Source organism: Helianthus annuus, chromosome 10, assembly GCF_002127325.2.
Source record: "Helianthus annuus cultivar XRQ/B chromosome 10, HanXRQr2.0-SUNRISE, whole genome shotgun sequence".
In the NCBI taxonomy this organism is placed as follows: domain Eukaryota; kingdom Viridiplantae; phylum Streptophyta; class Magnoliopsida; order Asterales; family Asteraceae; genus Helianthus; species Helianthus annuus.
The window spans coordinates 57,712,597-57,731,823 of NC_035442.2; the positions used below are offsets into that span (position 1 = coordinate 57,712,597).

The 19,227-nt window shown below is 32.7% G+C and overlaps 1 protein-coding gene across 3 annotated transcripts; it reads left to right on the forward strand.

Moving 5' to 3' along the window:
- The first annotated feature begins 4,923 nt into the window (after window positions 1–4,923).
- On the forward strand, window positions 4,924–18,981 carry LOC110885377 (bZIP transcription factor TGA10). Of its 3 annotated transcripts, none has more exons than XM_035978641.1 (11): window positions 4,924–5,494; window positions 5,597–5,727; window positions 6,276–6,367; window positions 6,948–7,076; window positions 8,128–8,196; window positions 8,297–8,356; window positions 8,469–8,546; window positions 9,083–9,161; window positions 9,290–9,552; window positions 13,137–13,376; window positions 18,615–18,981. In XM_035978641.1, exons 1-11 carry the CDS (start codon window positions 5,226–5,228, stop codon window positions 18,762–18,764), a joined length of 1,560 nt encoding a protein of 519 aa, XP_035834534.1. In that variant the 5' UTR covers window positions 4,924–5,225; the 3' UTR covers window positions 18,765–18,981. The 3 variants fall into 3 exon arrangements, with proteins under 3 accessions (XP_035834534.1, XP_021988761.1, XP_035834535.1); XM_022133069.2 differs by having other exon boundaries at window positions 4,925–5,494; window positions 9,281–9,552; XM_035978642.1 differs by having other exon boundaries at window positions 4,926–5,494; window positions 5,597–5,685; window positions 9,281–9,552.
- The last annotated feature ends 246 nt before the right edge of the window (window positions 18,982–19,227 follow it).

Consider the following 19,227-nt stretch of genomic DNA (forward strand, 5'->3'; position numbering starts at 1 on the left):
CCAGTAAATCTCGGGGTCGGGATTTCTTTTAAGGGGGTGAGGATGTAACACCACGTAAAAACGTGTCCAATTATATATAGACACGTATCCTAAACTCTAAAAGTGCCAACATGCCAAACTTGAGCCTCTGAATGACCATATGTGAAGAAAATATTCTTAAACGGGTGATTAATTGGATATAAGAAGCCGTTTGTGAAATAATCGGAAGATTATATAATTACAAGGGTTAAAAGTGTCAATATGTCAATTCTGACCTCTGAGTGACCTTTTAACGAAACCTAGGCTTCGAAATATTCAAATATACTCCCAAGAATAAGTAATAAAAGTTTCACGTGATTCCGAGATCGTTAAGCATGTTTTCCAAACTTTGGGCTATAAGTGTTAACTTGACGAAACTTACTTTCATAGAGATATTTAACGAACCCGAGCCTAACGAAGTTTGTTTATTCATCATTGGACTTCAACAAACTAACTACAAGGACCTTGATTGCCAAAAATAAAGTTAAAAAGGGTTTAAAAGCACCAGGGACTGAATTTTCCAACATCGAAACTTGTTTTACCAGTTCAGTCAGGTCACGCGGCCCGCGTAAGCCCCCCTTATGGCTTACGCAGCCCGCCAGAGAGTGCCAGTAACAGAAAATGGCTGCCAGGTGCAGGTTAGGCTGTTCCACCACCTTAACTTCGATTGTATCGACTCTAGGGGCTGTAAGTCGGTTAAATTCACTTGCTAGGACACCTGGGTGATCCTAGGGCCTCCCTTAACACCTGGAAAGGATCCATGATCTTGTAAATTGCTATATAAGGAGTGCTAGTATTGAGTTCTTATGCACACTTGCAACATTTACTAATCTACAACATCTGGAGCTTGCTAAGGACAAGGAGAAGACTATCAAGTGTAGAAAAGACTGCTTGGACTTTTAGTAAGCCTCTAATTACTCGTTTAGTCATTATAATTAGCTTAATTACTCTAAAGTCAATCTTAGCGTAAATTTAGTTTGACTTTCATTTTTATTACATATGGTTTAACCACTGATCAAATTGAAAGTGGTTATAAGACCACATTAGTATAGGTGATTAACCCTTAAAAGGGCATCTCCTAATTATCTCGTTTGACTGGTCAATTGTCGGGTCAAAGTAGTTTGACAAAAAGTCAAACTGGACAGAATAGTCAAAAATGATTAAAATTAATAAACCAGAGGTTTTAAATTATATTTTAACATTCTAATGACTTGGTAATTGATATTAAAACATGATTTATTTGTCCTAACCCGACAATTAGTAGTCTAAGGTTAGTTTATAACCGAAAGTCACAAAAGCTTGACTTTTGCTTTGACTTTCAGTTTTGACCCGTTCAAGCTTGATTCTCCCATGTTTTAAGCTTCCATTAGGACCACATTACTTAGTAGTATAACCCTCTGGAGTTATATTGCATGGTGCCTAGTGGTTTGAATTATATGCACTTGATCGTAATTATGCTTAATAATGCCATAAACGCCCTTTTTACATAAAACTGAGATTTTTAGCAATGTGAATGGACTAACACCTTTGCTACTGATATTTAGACATGTCCCGAAAATTTGACATCAGTTTGTGGTCTAGAATAGGAGTTATGCTCAATAGCGTAATTAAGGAGCTTTTTATTATTTAAAAGGCGTAATTAGCATAAAGCCTATCTAAACCTGATTTTTAACACCAAACTTTTTACCTACTGATGTAAAATAATATTTTTGGATTTTTGAAGATTTTTATTTATTTTTAGGCTGAGCATAACATAGGATTATAGCTTGATTTCGGTAATTGTCGGTTTTACCTTTTTCATGCATAAAATGAGTTTTACATAACATTTTAATGCCAAACCTTTTGCTACTGATTCTATATGATAGAAAGAATATTTTGAAGCTTATAAACTGATCAAAAACTCAGATTTCCTATTTTAACCTGAATACCCCTTTAAACCAACTTTTAAGCGTTTTTAGCACCTAGTATGGGTCAAAACTATATTTGGCATATAAAATTTATTACTCACTAATGTTTTAAGCTAATTTATATCATTATATAGTAAGCCAAAGTTTTTAAACTCAGAAGTCTATTTTGACCTTTAAAGCTTATGTGAAATTACCAAAGTGCCCCAACGGTGCATAGTTGGGTTATATAAGATATATTTCACATATATAAAATACCCTACTGATATAATTTATAAAAATGCATGTTTTTACTGATTAAATAAGACATGGAGCTCAATTTAGTATTTAAACTCTTTTATGGACATTAAAATTACCAAAATGCCCTTATGGGACTCATTTTGGTTTAAATTACTTTTTGGGCATATATGCTAATATATTACTGATATATTAACATATTTTAAGCATAATAATGATTAAGACCTGTATATAATTTATTTGGTTACCCGTTACGCATTTATGTGTTCGGATCGGTTTACGTGACTAGTTTACGTAAAATAGCCGAAACGGGCTTAACCTTATCATTAAATTCTCAATTTCCAGAATGTATTTAGTTTACCCATATTACACAAGTATCCAAGCTTGTCGGGTCTAAATCACATTCTATCCCGGTCTCCGCTTAATCTAGCGTTTAGAACCGTAAGGTTTCCTTCTAGCTAGCCGGTCTAAGTCCTTGACTTAATTAAAGACCCGTTAGCATCCTAATAGGTTAATAAACCTTCTATACAGATTAAATAGCTTTCGGTAGAAGGTGCCTTCAAAAGCTTTAGGATTTTACTACTAGCATCAGGTAAATACTTTTAACTTATTTTCCCTTATACGGGCTTGGGATACGGTATTATAATAATACCGCTTGGTCGGGTATGAGATTATTTAATCGGATTGTGATGTAATAAGTCTGCATAACCCGTTTTAATCTGTATTGTTTGATAACATAAACATTCGGGGTTAACGACCGTGTCCTGGATATCCTCGGCTCATTTAAGTTCTTAATGGCCACGGCCTATGCACGGGGTGCAGGCATGCACCTGACAGATGCAAATGCTAAATATTAAATTACCCACAAGTTGCGGATAACTCCTCTGTGGGTTTTGTAAGTGGTGAGTCAGTTAATCATGTCCGGCTTCCAAACCGGCCCCACATGTATGACAAACATGTAAAGCTGTATACAAGATTCTAAAAAAGATTGTCTCAGGTTATAAATGGTTTGTGCCATGTGCACTCAAATCAATTTTCATAAATATTTTCAAAATGAGTCAGTTAAATTGTATTTACCAGTGCAAACTGACGTATTTTCTTAAAGGCTGATTGACAGGTACCTCTCGTAATATGCTGGAGCTATAGGGTGTCATAGAGGATCTTGCAAATCCATAAGATACCTGAAGCCTGTTGTTTTTGTTTCGTTGTACATTTATGATCCGCCTGTGGATCTTATTACATTCCAGTCTGTATATTCATAAACTCGAACACTCAGACATTATAGTTTGTAATAGTTTATTCACCAAGCCTTCCGCTGTGCTATAATATTGTGTGTATTGACAATGATGATATCAACTACGTCACGATACTCCCCGCCGGGCCCAACGGTAATATGTGGAAATATCGGGGTGTGACAGTGGGGCAGACATAAGAGGTCCAGAACTACTTTTCACAAAAAACAAACACTCCCTTAAAGACTTATGTCTATGTTTGAGTGACATGGTATGAACTTTTTCACTTTATCTGCTACACGTCGTCTAAGAACGTCGTCTAAGATCACACTGAGTGGAGCGTGGTTTCCGACACGGAGGCTTCAACCATGCCCGCACACCTGCCCGTGCTTGGCATGGTTGATGGCTGATGGCTGTTTTGGGCGCTGGATTCTTCATCGGCGTGGTGAAGAAGATGGTGATTATGTGTGCTGTTTTGATTTGATGGTGGGTTTTTATTTGATTTTTTTTAATATAAAATAAATATACAAAATGTATGCCACATGTCATAAAATGCCACCCGTTTTACTTTGCCATTATATGCACTACACAATTTTTCTAACGGGTGCTAATGTGGCTGTCACATGATTCTTTATGCCCCTTTTTCATGGCCTTGAACTCCTTATAGTTTATGTGGTATTTTTTTTCTCGATGTCATAGTAAAACTCATTTTCAATTCACTTGGACAGATTGTATCTGTAATTTTTTAGGTATTATTTATTTTATATGGTACTTAAGAAAAATATATATACATTTATACATCTTTTTGGTACTACTTAAGAAAAATATATATACATTTACACAAATTTTTGTTAACCATATTATTATATCCGTATTTTATACATTGTACAATAGTGAAATCAACTAAAAACCAATTTGTAAGGGTGAGCGGGGCACAAGCGGGGAGGCGGATCGGTGACCCCATTCCCCGAGCGGGAACACCGCCGCCATCCCTGCGGGGACCCAAATCGGGGAGGGGGTTGGGGGAGGAGTCACCGCACAAGAAGAGAGGAGATGGTGAGCCCATAGCTTGTAACAATCAATCAATTATTTTTATTTATTTATTTATTTATTTTTTAATAAAAAAACAAGTCCCCTAAGAGGGGAGTGCTGTCATCAAATTGAGGGTGTGAGGGGAATTTAAGAGGGGAGTTGACGTGGCATAACCTGATTGGGTGTGTGTAAGAGAAGAGACTCCCCTAAGATGGGGGTGCCCCGCTCACCCTAATATAACTTCTTGGTTTATATTACTTTTCAACTTCTCCCCTAATATACGTTTACTTCCATGAGTTGTTAATTAACAAATGTTGTTAAAATGGTTGTTAACTAACTTTTTCCTTCTTATACTACCCTTGAAGTTGACCATATAAAATATGTTCTTTCATGGAAAAGACCAATTGAATATGCAAATTAGACGACCAGGTAGGGGCATTTAAGTAACTTAACATGTATATGTTTAAGATGGTCGGACAAGCAAGCCATAAAGTGCACTCTCTCTCTCTCTTCTCTATCTCCGAGTCTTCGCTGGTTTTTTGCCGACTGAACCTTTTCTGGAGAAAGAGAGAAAAGGGTTTTTGGTTCTGGTAGCAATATAGGTTTTAAAAGCAGGAGAGAGAGAGAGAGAGAGAGTTAAGAGATAGAGATGAGAAGTGTTAAAAATAGCTTAAAAGTTTGTCTTTTGCATATTTAGCATTCAATTCATGGTGTGAATTAATTTCTTTGAACACCTTTTCTCTCTCTAGAGACATATCTCTACATGTATGTATAGATGTGAGAGAGATTTGTAATCACACACATGAGTTTTGAGAGAGGTGAAGACCATCATCATCCACAACAAAACCACCCTTCACCACCACCTCAAGACACCAAAGCTCCTCCCTTTTTCATGGCTACCACCAACAAACCCTACTCAAACACATCATCCCATCATACCTTTTTAGACCAACAACTACAATTTGTTCACCATCAAGAGCATCATCACCATGACAACAATCAAATATCTTTCAACATGATCAATAATCATTCACTTCCCTCATCATCATCTATCCGAACCAATAATATTATGTGTGTGATTCTCTTTAAAACCCTTTTCAAGATCAACTTTATCTGTGTGTATACATACTACTTTATTGTATTATTTTAATTATTTGATTTTGTATTATGCAGGAGAAACGATGGCGATGGGCCTTATGATTTAACTGATTTAGATCAATCACTTTTTTTGTATGGTGATGGCCAAGCTGCAACTACTGGAGGTGATCTATCTGCTTTTCCTATAATCCAAGATCACCATAGACGTGAGAGTCTTGTTATTCAAACAATTTTTTATGTTTCTCTCTCTTCTTTCTCTCTCTAAAAGGGTTTGTTTTTGGATCATGAGAAAAGCATGTTCTTCAGGGAATATGATCTGATGGTACTTGCTTTGACCAGATCCTTTGTTTGAAGAACAAAAAAAGATATTCATAACCTTCACATAAAATAAAAACAAACCTTTTTCTGTCTTCCTGTTTACAAGGTTTCTTGTTTCAAGATTTGGACCACAAACATGCAGCAAAACAATCATTCTCTTGGTTCTTTTTTTTAGGAACTTATTTTCTTTGCCGTACGTGAAAATTCTTTTTAAAATTCACAACAAGTTTTAGGTTTTTATTGTTTCTTGATCAAGTTTATGAGTTGATATTACTACAAAAAAAAGTTGTTTTCAAGCCTGTCTTAATTTTAAGATCAATTGTTCTTAATCATCAAAGAATGAAAATATTTTTTTCATCACAATTAATTTAATTAAATTCAGAAGAATATTTATTTGTTTATCTATTGGTTATTCAAGTATAATTTATGTGTGCAGAGGGTTCGAGTTCATCAATAAGGCCTCCAACATTAAACATATTTCCTTCCCAACCGATGCATGTAGTAGACCCTTCTACCTCTACTACTAAGGTATAATTTTCTAAATTATAGTCACTATCTAAAATTAGTCAATAAAATTTTAAGTTCTTCCTTTGATTCGGTTTTTTCTGACTTCTATTTTTTTATTAAGGTATAATTTTCTAAATTATAGTCACTACAACCCTTAAGTTCTTCCTTTGATTCCTTTCTGTCTTCATTTTTTTTTTCTTTTTGATCTTTTCTACCAAGATATAGTTTGCTATTTATAGTCACTATTTAAAACTATGGTCACTAAAATCATTAAGTTCTTCCTTTCATTCGGTTTTTTCTGACTTCAATTTTTTTTATTAAGGTATAATTTTCTAAATTATAGTCACTACAACCATTAAGTTCTTCCTTTGATTCCGTTTTTCTTTCATCAATTTATTTTTTTCTTTTTGATCTCTACTACCAAGATATAATTTGCTATTTATAGTCACTATTTAAAACTATAGTCACTAAAATCATTAAGTTCTTCCTTTAATTCGTTTTGTTCTGACTTTAACTTTTTTTTAACATCTACTACTAATTAAGGTATCATTTTTGTGTAAGTCAATTTAATTAAAAAAATGAGTTCTATTTGTGTGTTTAGGCAACTACTGGATTAGTTTCCCCATCAAGCAGTGGTTCAAGAAGACCATCTGAGCCTTCCATGGAAGACATCGCCAATCCCCAAATGGATACTCTTCCACCTGCCCCTCAATCTTCTAAAGCTATAAAGGTACATATGGTTGTTTATCTTATTTTTAAATATTTTATTATTATACAACTAGATAATATATAATTAATTAACAATTAACAACTCTTGTACATAATCTAACCGAGATATGGGTTTCAATTAAATTTGTTCAAGTCAATTTAGTTTAAGGGGTTGGTTAAATGCATCCCTATTTTTACTAGTTATACACCCTTTCTAAAAATATAGTTTAAAAGTTATCAAATTTCTCCCTACTATACAATTCAAATTAATATTATTTTTGACACTTTCTCTAACTAGTATTTTATTATGTTTCTATAAAACGTCATTACAAATTAATAGAAAAGATATTTTTTTCAAACAATGAAAAGGTTTCAGATTTTTTTTTTGAAAAAAAAAACAGTTGATTTTATATTTTTTATTTATTTCTTATTTTAGTTTTCTCATCTTTCTATTTCTATTTTTATTAGTATTATATTATATTAAAATGTTAACTAGCACACAGTTAGTAAAATGATTTGATCAAAGCATATAATATCAATTAATAATCGATATAAGTTGAAATTTAATTATTGTGAGGGTATGTTATTGACTAATCAAAATCGTTATCTACAAATTGATGTGGTGATTCTCAAATATATTTCTCTTCCTTTAACTCCAAAAACTATATTAAGTTGGTTGGCTTCAAAGCTTCATTTAAATTTTTGCGTATTATTGTTTATACAAATTGAATTCAAATACCCACTTTAAGCCGTTATGAACAAAAAAAACTCCCACTTCAAAACTAAAATGACTCGCTTCAATTTAAAACGTAAGTAAATGATTTTTTTTAAGATAACCAAAAAAATTCTTTTTAAAAAAAATAACGTTTAAAAAAAATACTAGTAATAATAGTAATAATAATAATAATAATTATTATTATTATTATTGAAGATAAAAATGACAAAAAAGCAGAAGGGATTAAATTGTAATAATGTAAAAGTTAAAGGAGGGATAGGTTCACTAAAAAAAGGGGTATATTTTCTTGATTCCAATCTTGATCAAGTTTTTTCTTTTTTAATTTTTGTTTATGTAGCGTGAAGGAAACAAGAAAGGGCCAACGACTAGTTCCGATCAGGGTCGCCCGAAAACACCCGATCCTAAGGTTTCTTATTTTTTTTTAACAAAGTTGTGAAAGTTGGAATAAAAATTTCCCCAGAAAATGAAGATATAAATTGTCTACCATGTTTGAATATTTTAAGCAGACGTTGAGGAGACTTGCTCAAAATAGAGAAGCAGCAAGAAAAAGCAGGCTGAGAAAAAAGGTATGAAATTTATGAAAAAGAGAATATTTTGTCAAAGTTTCACAATTTATTTGTTGCCTCGAGATGCTAACTTCCATGATTTTCTGTGCATCGTTTTTTGTTCCTTTTACAGGCTTATGTTCAGCAGCTAGAATCAAGCAGAATTAAGCTTACCCAGTTGGAACAAGAGTTGCAAAGAGCCAGAGCTCAGGTGAACACTTCATTGTTTTTTTTATTACTAGAAAATGTCAATGTAAAGAATTCAAAACATAAATATATAAATAAATAAAAAATAAAAACTAAAACCGTAATTGTAAGTAATGTTTTCAATGTATTGAATAATAATTGAAATCTGATCTCTTAATATCAAAAGGTTAGAATGAAAAGGATAGTACAAAAAATGTTATGGATAAATGATAAATCAAGCAATAATCAAGCAATAACCATAACCGTAAGTGGCGGATTTAGAAAATTCATATACGGGTAACATTTAAAAAAGGGGGTAATAAAATCAGAAAAACGTCAATTTTTTTCAAAATTTACACTACCGTTAGAGCGTCAAGGGGCAAGGGGGTTACCCCTTGGAACACTATAGGTCCGCCCCTGAGGACCGTGATACATAATAAAATTGATTAACAATAATCATTCATAAATTTATTTAAATTGTAATTCGATAATGTCAATTTGTAATTCTTTAAAAATTTATGTAAATTGATTTTCTAGTGTATTATCTTATTGTTTTTGTAGGGGATTTATCTTGGTGGTGGTGGAGATGTTCTAGGAGCTGACCAAGGTGTTCCTCTCGGCCTGAGTAACATAAGCTCGGGTACGAGAACTAAAATTATCCAAATGATTAATATAATAATCCACAATGTTAATCTTTGAATATGGTTTCCTCAATTGTATATTGTGGAGTGGTGCTTGATTTATATAAATAATATGTAGATGCTGCAGTTTTTGACATGGAGTATGCAAGGTGGCTCGAGGACTACCACCGTCAAATGTGTGAGCTTCAAGCTGCGATTCAAGAACACTTGCCAGAAAACGAGCTCCGGATTTATGTCGATAATTGTATAGCGCGTATCGATGATTTGCTCAATATAAAGAGCATTGTGGCTAAATCTGATGTTTTTCACATCATCTCGGGTACTTGGAAGACACCTGCTGAGCGATGCTTCATGTGGATTGGAGGGTTTCGACCATCTGAGCTTATCAAGGTTTAAACTTATCTTCCCATGCATACATACACACATATGTTCACTTTTTTATATAAATATATATTAACAATCCTTAAATACAAGATACTGAATTGAGATATAAAAGGTGGTACATAATCCTAAAAATATTAAAATGGAACAAGAATAGTCAAAAGTATGAGACTTTTGTAGGGAACTCTTCTAAAACAAGACATCACTATTTGATGTGTTACAGAGAGCTTGTATTATTCTCTTAGACCATCTGTAGTAAGGTTTTTTAGGTGTTCTTTCCCTAAAAAACGCCTCACAACGCCCAAGTTCCACTATTGAGAGCGTTTTTTTTCAAAAAATTTGCTTTTGCCGTGCTTTTTTCCATGCCTTATTTCATTGGTTTTGGCCAACCACCCTTATTCTTCCTTTTGTTTGTCCAATAAGATTTTTTAGGGTTTTTTTATTTAATTTTATTACACCTCTTTTAACATAATATCCACATCCCCACTACACCCATTTTAGAAAACGCCTTATAATACCTCATTGCTGACTGTGCTGCCATATGACGCAAAACGCACAAAAGTATGGCCATTACCACTACAATATTTATGTTCCCAATCAAACAAACTTTTCTCAGAAATTATCTATCAGTTTTGTAAAACCAACTATTTTACTAGAATTCATCCAAACGGTTGTTGTATTTCTGTGAGATGAAAATTAGGACATTATAATCACTCAAAGTGTTTGTAACAATAAGAACATATTATTATGTGTTAGATTAAATTGTTATTTTTAAAATTTAAAATCGGTAATATTAACTTTTGTTGACATAGAAAAACCATAGCTACATTTACTAATTACAATAAATAATTTTGAAAAAAGTATAAAAATATTTTGGATAAATTAATAATCCGTGTACGTCTTGTTTATATACTTGTTATAAGTTAGACGATCGGAAGTTGGTATTAGAAAATTTGGCAACATTTTCATGAAACTTTTTAAACCAAACAAGATACTTTCCATCATTATAATTATTATTAATAATATTAAATATTAAGATTAATGAACTGTTTTTTGATATTTTCATATATTCGTTGTTTTAGTATGTATAACATAAACCACTTAAGTAATAATTTGATTGTTATACTATTTTATTAAATTGTCTGTAGAAGACTACTGTAATATTATATCATTTTAATCTTATTTAGATTGCACAACTTTACACTTACAAGTATTACATAAAGCAGAAAGTCAACACACGTGTTTTCTACAGGTGTTAAAAAAAAGAATTGTTGGAAAAAAAACTGAGAAGTGTTTAAAATTACTAAAGTAAAAAATTTTGTAGTTTTTTATACGATAAAAAGTATGAAACTTTAAAATCAAAGAAGAAATTTTTTTGTCACAAAAAAATATTACTCTAGGAATGACGCGCTTTAAAAAATTTTAAAAAAGTATGAAACTTTAAAAAAAGAAGAAATTTTTTTTATACGATAAAAAGTATGAAACTTTAAAAAATTTTGTAGTTTTGTATCTTTTGTTTTCATCAAGTGGTTTCCTATTTTTATAACGTAGTTATTCAGATGTTACATATTTTTGTAATATACAAGATTTTGTAACTGTTTAGTTTTCGTCATTTATATGCCAAAACATTAGAACATAATTTCTTAAAAGCTTAAACATTTTTATGCCAAAAGTCCGGAAGTTGATTAGAACAAGTAATTAACAGTAACACAAAAAAGAATACTAACTTTGATGAATAAATTGATACATATTAGAAAATTGAATATCATGACTTATAATAGCAATATAATTTATTAGTTCACAAGATAAAATGTGTGATAGTAAAGCGACTCTCCTTTATCTCTGAGGTGGAGGGTTTACATCGTGCAAGATATAATAGATAAAGAAGTATTCGAGAGTATGTTAGTTGCAAAACTATATACAAATAAAAAAATAAATAAATAAATAAACTTAGTTTATTAACTAACTAGTGAGAAACTATATGAGAAACACCTAGATATCAAGGGTGGACCCATCGTTTGTTCAAGGTAGGCTGCCGTACCCCTTATAAAAAAATTTAGACAAAAAAATCGACCGCACTCCTTGAAAATATGGTTAAACATCTCATTCGCACCCCAACAAATATTTTCAGGTCCGCCACTTCTAGATTATGCATTATTTAATCACATTACAATTAATTGACTATTTTATCTATATATTTTTGAAACATAAGTTTAATTGTTAATCTGAAACCCAAAGACAAGTATGTTGGTTGTTTAATGATAATTCAATCATATTCAATTAAGTTGAGTCAACTAGAACATTATTCTTTAGAAGATAAATATAAAATTGGGGTGGACTTATAATATAAAAAACTAGACAAAAATTTATGAACAACTAACTCTAATTAATGTGCTATAGCTTTGCCAAAACTAGAAAGCGTGTCAATAAATTGTAAGAGGAAGAGATATGATGAGATACTGGAGGAAGTATTAGTCGCAGTTATTTTGTATACATGAGTACTGTAAGCTGTTGTTTGATGGTACATATACTCTCTGTTTGTGTGTAAGTGAAGGTGACATAGAGTGAATGATTACAAAGATGACGAAAGGGTTTTTTCCATTGTAGGGTGAGTTAGGTATTATTCCAAACTGTGCTAAAAAGCCCTTGTCTGTCACTACAATTTCTGAGCTCTGATGTTGTCTCTCTCTCTCTCTCTCTCTACATATCTCGCTTTATCTCTCCCTCTCTCTCTATATATATATATGTGTGTGTTATATGTTCAAAGAATAAGTTTTTATTGAGGGAAAAATACATTTTCACCAATTTGTATGTTTTTTTCTCGTACTGATACCTTTTTGTTGGATATGAATCCATCTATAAACCCTCTGATTTGACCATTTGATTCCGCTTTAGAATAAGAACCAATCAAACAAGATTACGTAAATGTATAAATGATTCCAAAAAGTGTTATTAATTACCATTTATTTCATGCTATGGTGTATTATTAAGGTTAGTGGGTGTGGAGGTACTTGTGTTTGGGGCATTGCTTGACATGTGTTGAAGGTGGGATCCACAAGCTTATATTGAAAAATGAGGGGTTTGGTGTGGCGTGTCTTCGCTTGGCGCGGTCAGCCATGTGATTTTTTTTTAATTAAAGCTACCAACCAAATCCGGCAATATTAAACCAACCAACCAAAGTTAAACAAGTCACCTTGCCCTCCGCCCCACGCCAGACTGAATACCCACGCCAAAAAGGGCAACGCTATGCCAACGCCAACCCGGGATAGAACAGTTGGTGTTGAAGGGCATCCCCGCCCCAACCAACGCCGTACTCCCCAAGCCTAGTTAGTCATTTATCAAATTCATGTTGTAGCATATTAAATAAAACTTACTTTGGTCAAAAAGTTATTTTTCATTAGAGTAGAATTGTTCTTCTTGACAACGAATATAAATGTTATATCATGCGTCAAATTGCTAGTATTCCTTCGTAAAAAAATAATGGTCTAAATTATTAAAATTACGTTTGTATATAAAATCTATGCCTTGTGTTATTTTTTTATAACTTATAGCAGTGATCCTTATTTGGGTTGAATATGGGATTTATTTTCCAGATAATTCTTGGTCAAATTGAGCCATTAACGGAACAACAACTCATGGCTATATGTGAAGTGCAACAAGCAACACAAGAGGCAGAAGAAGCACTCTCACATGGTCTCGATGCGCTAAATCAATCTCTATCGGACACCATTGCTTCTGATGCTCTTAGCTCCCCTACAAACATGGCTAACTACATGGGTCAGATGGCTGCAGCCATGAACAAGCTCTCCACCCTCGAAAATTTCGTGATACAGGTGCGTACCATTTCTTTATTACAGGATGGTATGATCTTAAACATCTACAGTTTACAAGGCCTAATTATATTGCTTAAAGTGAAAATATATCCTTTATGTATGCATATATGTTATATGCATAGTGGGTCCATATGACAAGGAATATGTTGTTAGCTATCTTTGGTTAGGGAACCTACTCCAACAGATTATTAACCTGCTCCTCCTCTAGTCCAATTATATATGGCTTTAAAATCCACATCAATTGAAAAAGAAAACACTAGTTTTACAGTTGGCACATGTAATGATTCATTTGTTCATATCCACATCTCCAAATAGACTTGATTATATAATTTAATGGCTAATAATGTCATAATTATATATTTTTAAGGTTTTCGAGAACTTCTCATTTTATGATTATTTTGTGCTTACAAAATCATTAGCTGGTGTATACAAACCGGACCCAGTACCTAATGGTCACTAATTCTTATCGTGCCCCGCTATAATGTCATGGGCCCAACTTTCTTATTTGTACCTTATGAAATATAATAATGAAAACATAATAGGGTTCTATATATTATTAATTGTTTATTTATATGATTACAAAGAAAATCTAATTAAATTATATCTGAAAGTTATTGTGTAGGAAATTATAATAAACTCAAGATATATATTATATAGAGGGCGGAAAAAAATGAACACTTAGGTTAAAGCGAAAAATAACAAATGCATTAGCATAAGAAGAAAATGCAATCTCGAAAAACAAAGAAAAAAATCCACAAGAATGAAAAAAAAAAAAAACAATGAGAAGACTGATCTAAGGCCATAAGTCATAACAATGGTTACAAAAGCATGTAAACGAAATAAAATATAGACGAATAAAAATATACATGCCAGTAAAGATTGATACGGAATAAATAAAAATCATGTCTCCTATTATCATAATAAGAATTAAATAAACACATTTGAGAAATAGACCGCGTAACATATTATTATCAAACGAAATTACTTTCTACAAATCACATCCCTAGAGGGGCATGGTAATCTATGTCTTTTAGGAGAGTGGACCCAAGAAAACATCCCCATCATTGAGATCCTAAAACCCATGCATATTTTCATGATGTCATTTTCAGTGGCATTTGATGTTAACCAACTCATTAGCCCAACCCCACACTAAACCCTAGAACAAAAAAGTGCAACTGCTACAAAAATATCAAAACTAACTTCTATATACATACCGAGTGAATTCTAGCCCGAGCTCGACTGAGTTAGAGTTCAAATTGTGTAACTCTTTGGGATCTTGGATTTAAGCTTGTCTCGTGTGTAGTTTTACAAACTTGAGCTCAGCTTGTGCTAAAATCATCTATTATTTATTAATTAACTTATATACATTTATAAATACATCACCACCCAAAATCTAAACACTCACCCCCACCCAAAAACCTAAACCCCCACCCCCCAAAAACCTAACCCCCTCCCCCCACCCCTCAAAAATTTAAAAAAAAAAAAAACACCCACCATCACCCAAAAACCTAAGCCCCCCACCCCTAACCCACCTCTTGACATTTTTTTTTTTTGGGTGGGTGAGGGGGGGAGGGGGGTAAGGGGTTTAGATTTTTGGGTGGTGGTGGGTGTTTAGGTTTTTTTTTTTTTTTTTTTTTTTTTTTTAGAAGTCTTTGTACCCTTCTTACAATTAAGAGTATTTGTATTTGATCCTAATCCATTAAATATAATAAGTATATATGTTTTATGCTCATTTAGGTTGGTAAACCAGCTCGACTCAATATTTTTTTATCTAGTTGCATTTTGTCAATTGCTTCAATAACTTGATTTCTATATAATTAGCATATAATATAATATCAAATAAAACTATGTGCATCTATTGATTAAACATGAACTGGTCCTAAAGCCACCCACATTGTGATACACATGCAAGGGAGAGGGGATAAAACCGTGTTGAGTATCAACTGAAAATTCATTAAATGACAAAAAAATTAAATGAAAACAAAGTAAAATACAAAGTGTGAAAGAAAATTCCCTAAATGACAAAGACAAGTGTGTAAATAAAAATTTAGTAAATGACAAATCAGTGAAAGATGAAGAACAAAGTAGGGTGTAAATGAACTTCATAAACTATAAGACTAGTGGGTATGGAGAGCCTCATCCTAAGAGGATGGACTGCTACGTCGGCGCCACATAGGAGTGGATTGGAAGGGATGGACCTAAGGGGTGGGGGATGAACCCCTTTATGTATATATATGTATGTATGTATGTATGTATGTATGTATGTATGTATGTATGTATGTATGTATAGGTATATGTGAGAGAAGGGAGGAGGAGGAAGGCCCGTGAAGATCGTCGCTTGGGAGCCGGAAAGGACGGGACAGGGCGAGGGGGCGGTGTGGGGGACCGGCGCCGGGCCACGCCGGGCCTAAGCCGGCCCCCATACTGCTTGGTCTAAGGGATATTTTCAAAAACTCACTAAGTGACAAAATACTAAAAGACAACAGAGTTAATATTTCTAACTATATTATAAATTAATATATATATATAATGACATTATAACCTAGTGCATCTTAAGGTGAGATAAGTCTTAGAGACTATTAGGTTTTGGGTTCGACACCCACAAGGGTATTTTTACTAGGTCTTTGGGTTTCCTCCAGAATTGGTGTATAGGCATTAGTGCTTCCGTTGGTGGCACGATTATACTCCAATGGCCCGTCAGTGATCCCAATTTATCGTTCAACATATATATATATATATATATGATCCGGATCAAGAGAAAACTCCTACTAATACTAGTTCTGTGAACTTAGAGAACTCGGTCTCCCAGTGAGAGTTTTGACCCCATTTTTTCCCACCCCTAGTTTAAAACGTTACAAAGGTGGCTGTAAAAAAAATCGAAGTGTTGTTTTTGGCTCTTTACAACAGCTACAAAAATTCAAAGGTATTTTTTTTTTTTTTTTGAAAAGTTGATTTTTTTAGGATTTTTGGTAAAGTAAATTTTGAAAAAACCTTTCGTAAGGCCGAGTACTCTAAGTTTTCACAAGTCGTATGAGTTTTAATTTTACCCTAACATTCTCTCTATATAATATAAAGACGCGCATATATACTTATTTATTGCAACACAAAGAAAAATTTCAATTCATTCATTTTTATTTTTGTTCATATTTTTTAAATTTTCGTACAAATATGTAACTTGTGCATATATATATAAAACAAATTGTATAACTATTTTTAATAAGTTTTTTCAACAAGTAAGCATTTACATATGTTACACATGTGTAGGCTATATGTATGTAACATAACATACACATGCATGACTTACACACAATGTTTTCAGAATCGGACCGGTCGTTAAACCGGTCTCTTTACCGGTTTAATGGTTCGAATGGTCAGACTAGACATAAGAACCGGAAGGTGTCTAATATAAAATTTAATTGGGTTAAATCTGAAAAAAATATATAAAAAAAAACCGGTTCAACCCTTATAAAAACTGATTCGGCCGGTCGGTTTCCCGGTCCAACCGCCGGTCACCGGTTCAACCTCCGGTTCAATGTATTTCCGATCCTATACCATAACCCGGACTGACTCAACTTCCGTTTCCCGGTCCGACCGATCGGGCTTGTCCAGGTCTAAAAACACTGGTTACACATTTTTAGAATAAATGAATAAAAATTGCATTTCAACAAGAGTTTTTTATATTTTAAAAGTTTTTACAACTCTAAAGACGAATATTTAATTTTCTTTATGTTGTACTCCAAGAAAATTGTGTTATATAGAAAACCCTCTATATTATCTATATATAGGGGTTGGTTAACGTACAATATTACTTAACGTATGATGTGTACGAGATGAAATTACATGCGTTATAGAACTCAAAACCCTAATCACGCATGTTGAAAAAAATAATTACGCATGTTGAAAACCATAGTTACGCATGTACAAAATCAGAAATCACGTATGGAGTAAAACACTAATCACGCATGTTATATAACTAATCACGCATGTTATTATTTCATCTCGTACGTATTGTATGTTAAGAGATATTGTAACAGTGGGATTGTTTGACACTAAATTAAAAGATATAAAGTTGTCATCATTAATCTCTATCTTTATCTTTATTAATATAACGTACTATGTAAAAAATGTCAAAATGGCAAAATTCATTGATTCGTTTAATTTTTTTTTTTTTTTTGCTCTCTTTCTGACCTCTACAAACAGATTATGGTGCAAGTTTTTTATGAAAATAACTTCAGTGTGTTAGATTTAGAAGAGAAATGTTTTTAAGTAGTAATAGACTAATAGTGTAAAACAATAAATATCGGATACTAAGTGTTTTATACATGGATGTGATAGTATATGAATTTAAACAAAAGATCAAATACAAATAACTTTAACGTATAAAGCGTTCGAACTGAAGGTTTTGCTGAAAAAACGCGGTGATATTTTGGTAATTATTAGTAATTATCAAAATTACTCTATAAATGATCCTGTAGAGTAATTTGTAAAATGTTTTTGTAGAGTAATTTTAATCTTGTAGGGTAATTATCAAAATTACTCTACAAGTGTATCAAAATTGCTCTTCAAGTTTATCAAACAACATACGATTCAAAATTACTCTACAAAATCATTGGTAGAGTAATTATAATACTCTACAAAATTAACTTACAAGATCAAAATTACCATATAAGATTATTTGTAGAGTAATTATGATACTCTATAAAATTACCCTAAAAGGACATTTTACAAAATTACTCTATAAGATCAAAATTACTCTACAGAATCATTTGTAGAGTAATTTTGATAATTACTCTACGAGTAAATAACTACGAAAATATCACCGCGTTTTTTTGGCTTTACATTTTATACGATAAGGCACTTTGTACGTAAATTTACTCTATGAATTTATTATACAAACTTTCATTTAAAAAGTATCTTATAATTATGTGCAAAATTTGCCACCTATCCACCTAATAGAAGAAAAATTCAACCTAATAGATGTTGCATTTTCTCTTCGCATACAAACCGGCTGGATGTGAAGTAACTATAATAATCGATCATTTGACAATCGATACAACCACTCACTATGACAATGTCTCTCTTGTAAAATGTCAACCTATATTTTGATTTAATTGATACATGTCATTATATATTGCCTTCTTTGTGCTACAAGTAATTGACTTTTAAAATTGTGCTCTATTTTGAATAACAATTTTTTTACACGAATGTTAACTTACTAACACCACAACTATCTTGTAGGCCGATAACCTGCGACGCCAGACAATTCATCATGTCCTCCAACTCCTGACAACCCGCCAAGCGGCAAGGAGTTTGCTAGCGGTTTCTGAGCACTTCCATCGTCTTCGTTCTCTCAGCTCTCTTTGGGTTGCACGCCCTCGACAAGATTAGGACCCAAAAAGGAATTAATCAATGGTCCCAACTTGTCAGTTGGTTCAAGTGTTTTATTTCTTTCTTTTTTCCCTTTTAAAGTAATTTTATGACGTTTTTTTGGTTTACTTTGCATCCTTGATCTAGAGAGATGTATATAGATAGATAAAATTAAATCCTCATAACTAGATGTTGACAGTATGGAATTATATGTCGTAGACCAATCTTTTTGCTGTCACGTTAGCGTGTTCTGGTGATATTTTGCTTTATTATTTGCAACTTAAACTTAATCAACCTTGTGGCCCAGTTAGCATAGTTTTATTCGGCCTTTCAAAATATGGCCTCAAACCAAATTTCAATAAGCTCGATCCAACCCAAATTGAAATAGGCCTTCAAATGTTCTATTTGATCCATCTAACCCAATATTAAGGCCTTTAAATGTTCTTTTTTGAACAATCTAACCCAATATTAAGGATGTAAGCTT

Bases quoted from the DNA above. Each gene is read 5' to 3' on its own strand.
- LOC110885377 (XM_022133069.2), top strand. From the start codon at position 5,226: ATGAGTTTTGAGAGAGGTGAAGACCATCATCATCCACAACAAAACCAC. The intron at 6,368-6,947 runs GTATAATTTTCT...TTGTGTGTTTAG, and splicing joins CTTCTACCTCTACTACTAAG to GCAACTACTGGATTAGTTTC. The intron at 7,077-8,127 runs GTACATATGGTT...TTGTTTATGTAG, and splicing joins AATCTTCTAAAGCTATAAAG to CGTGAAGGAAACAAGAAAGG.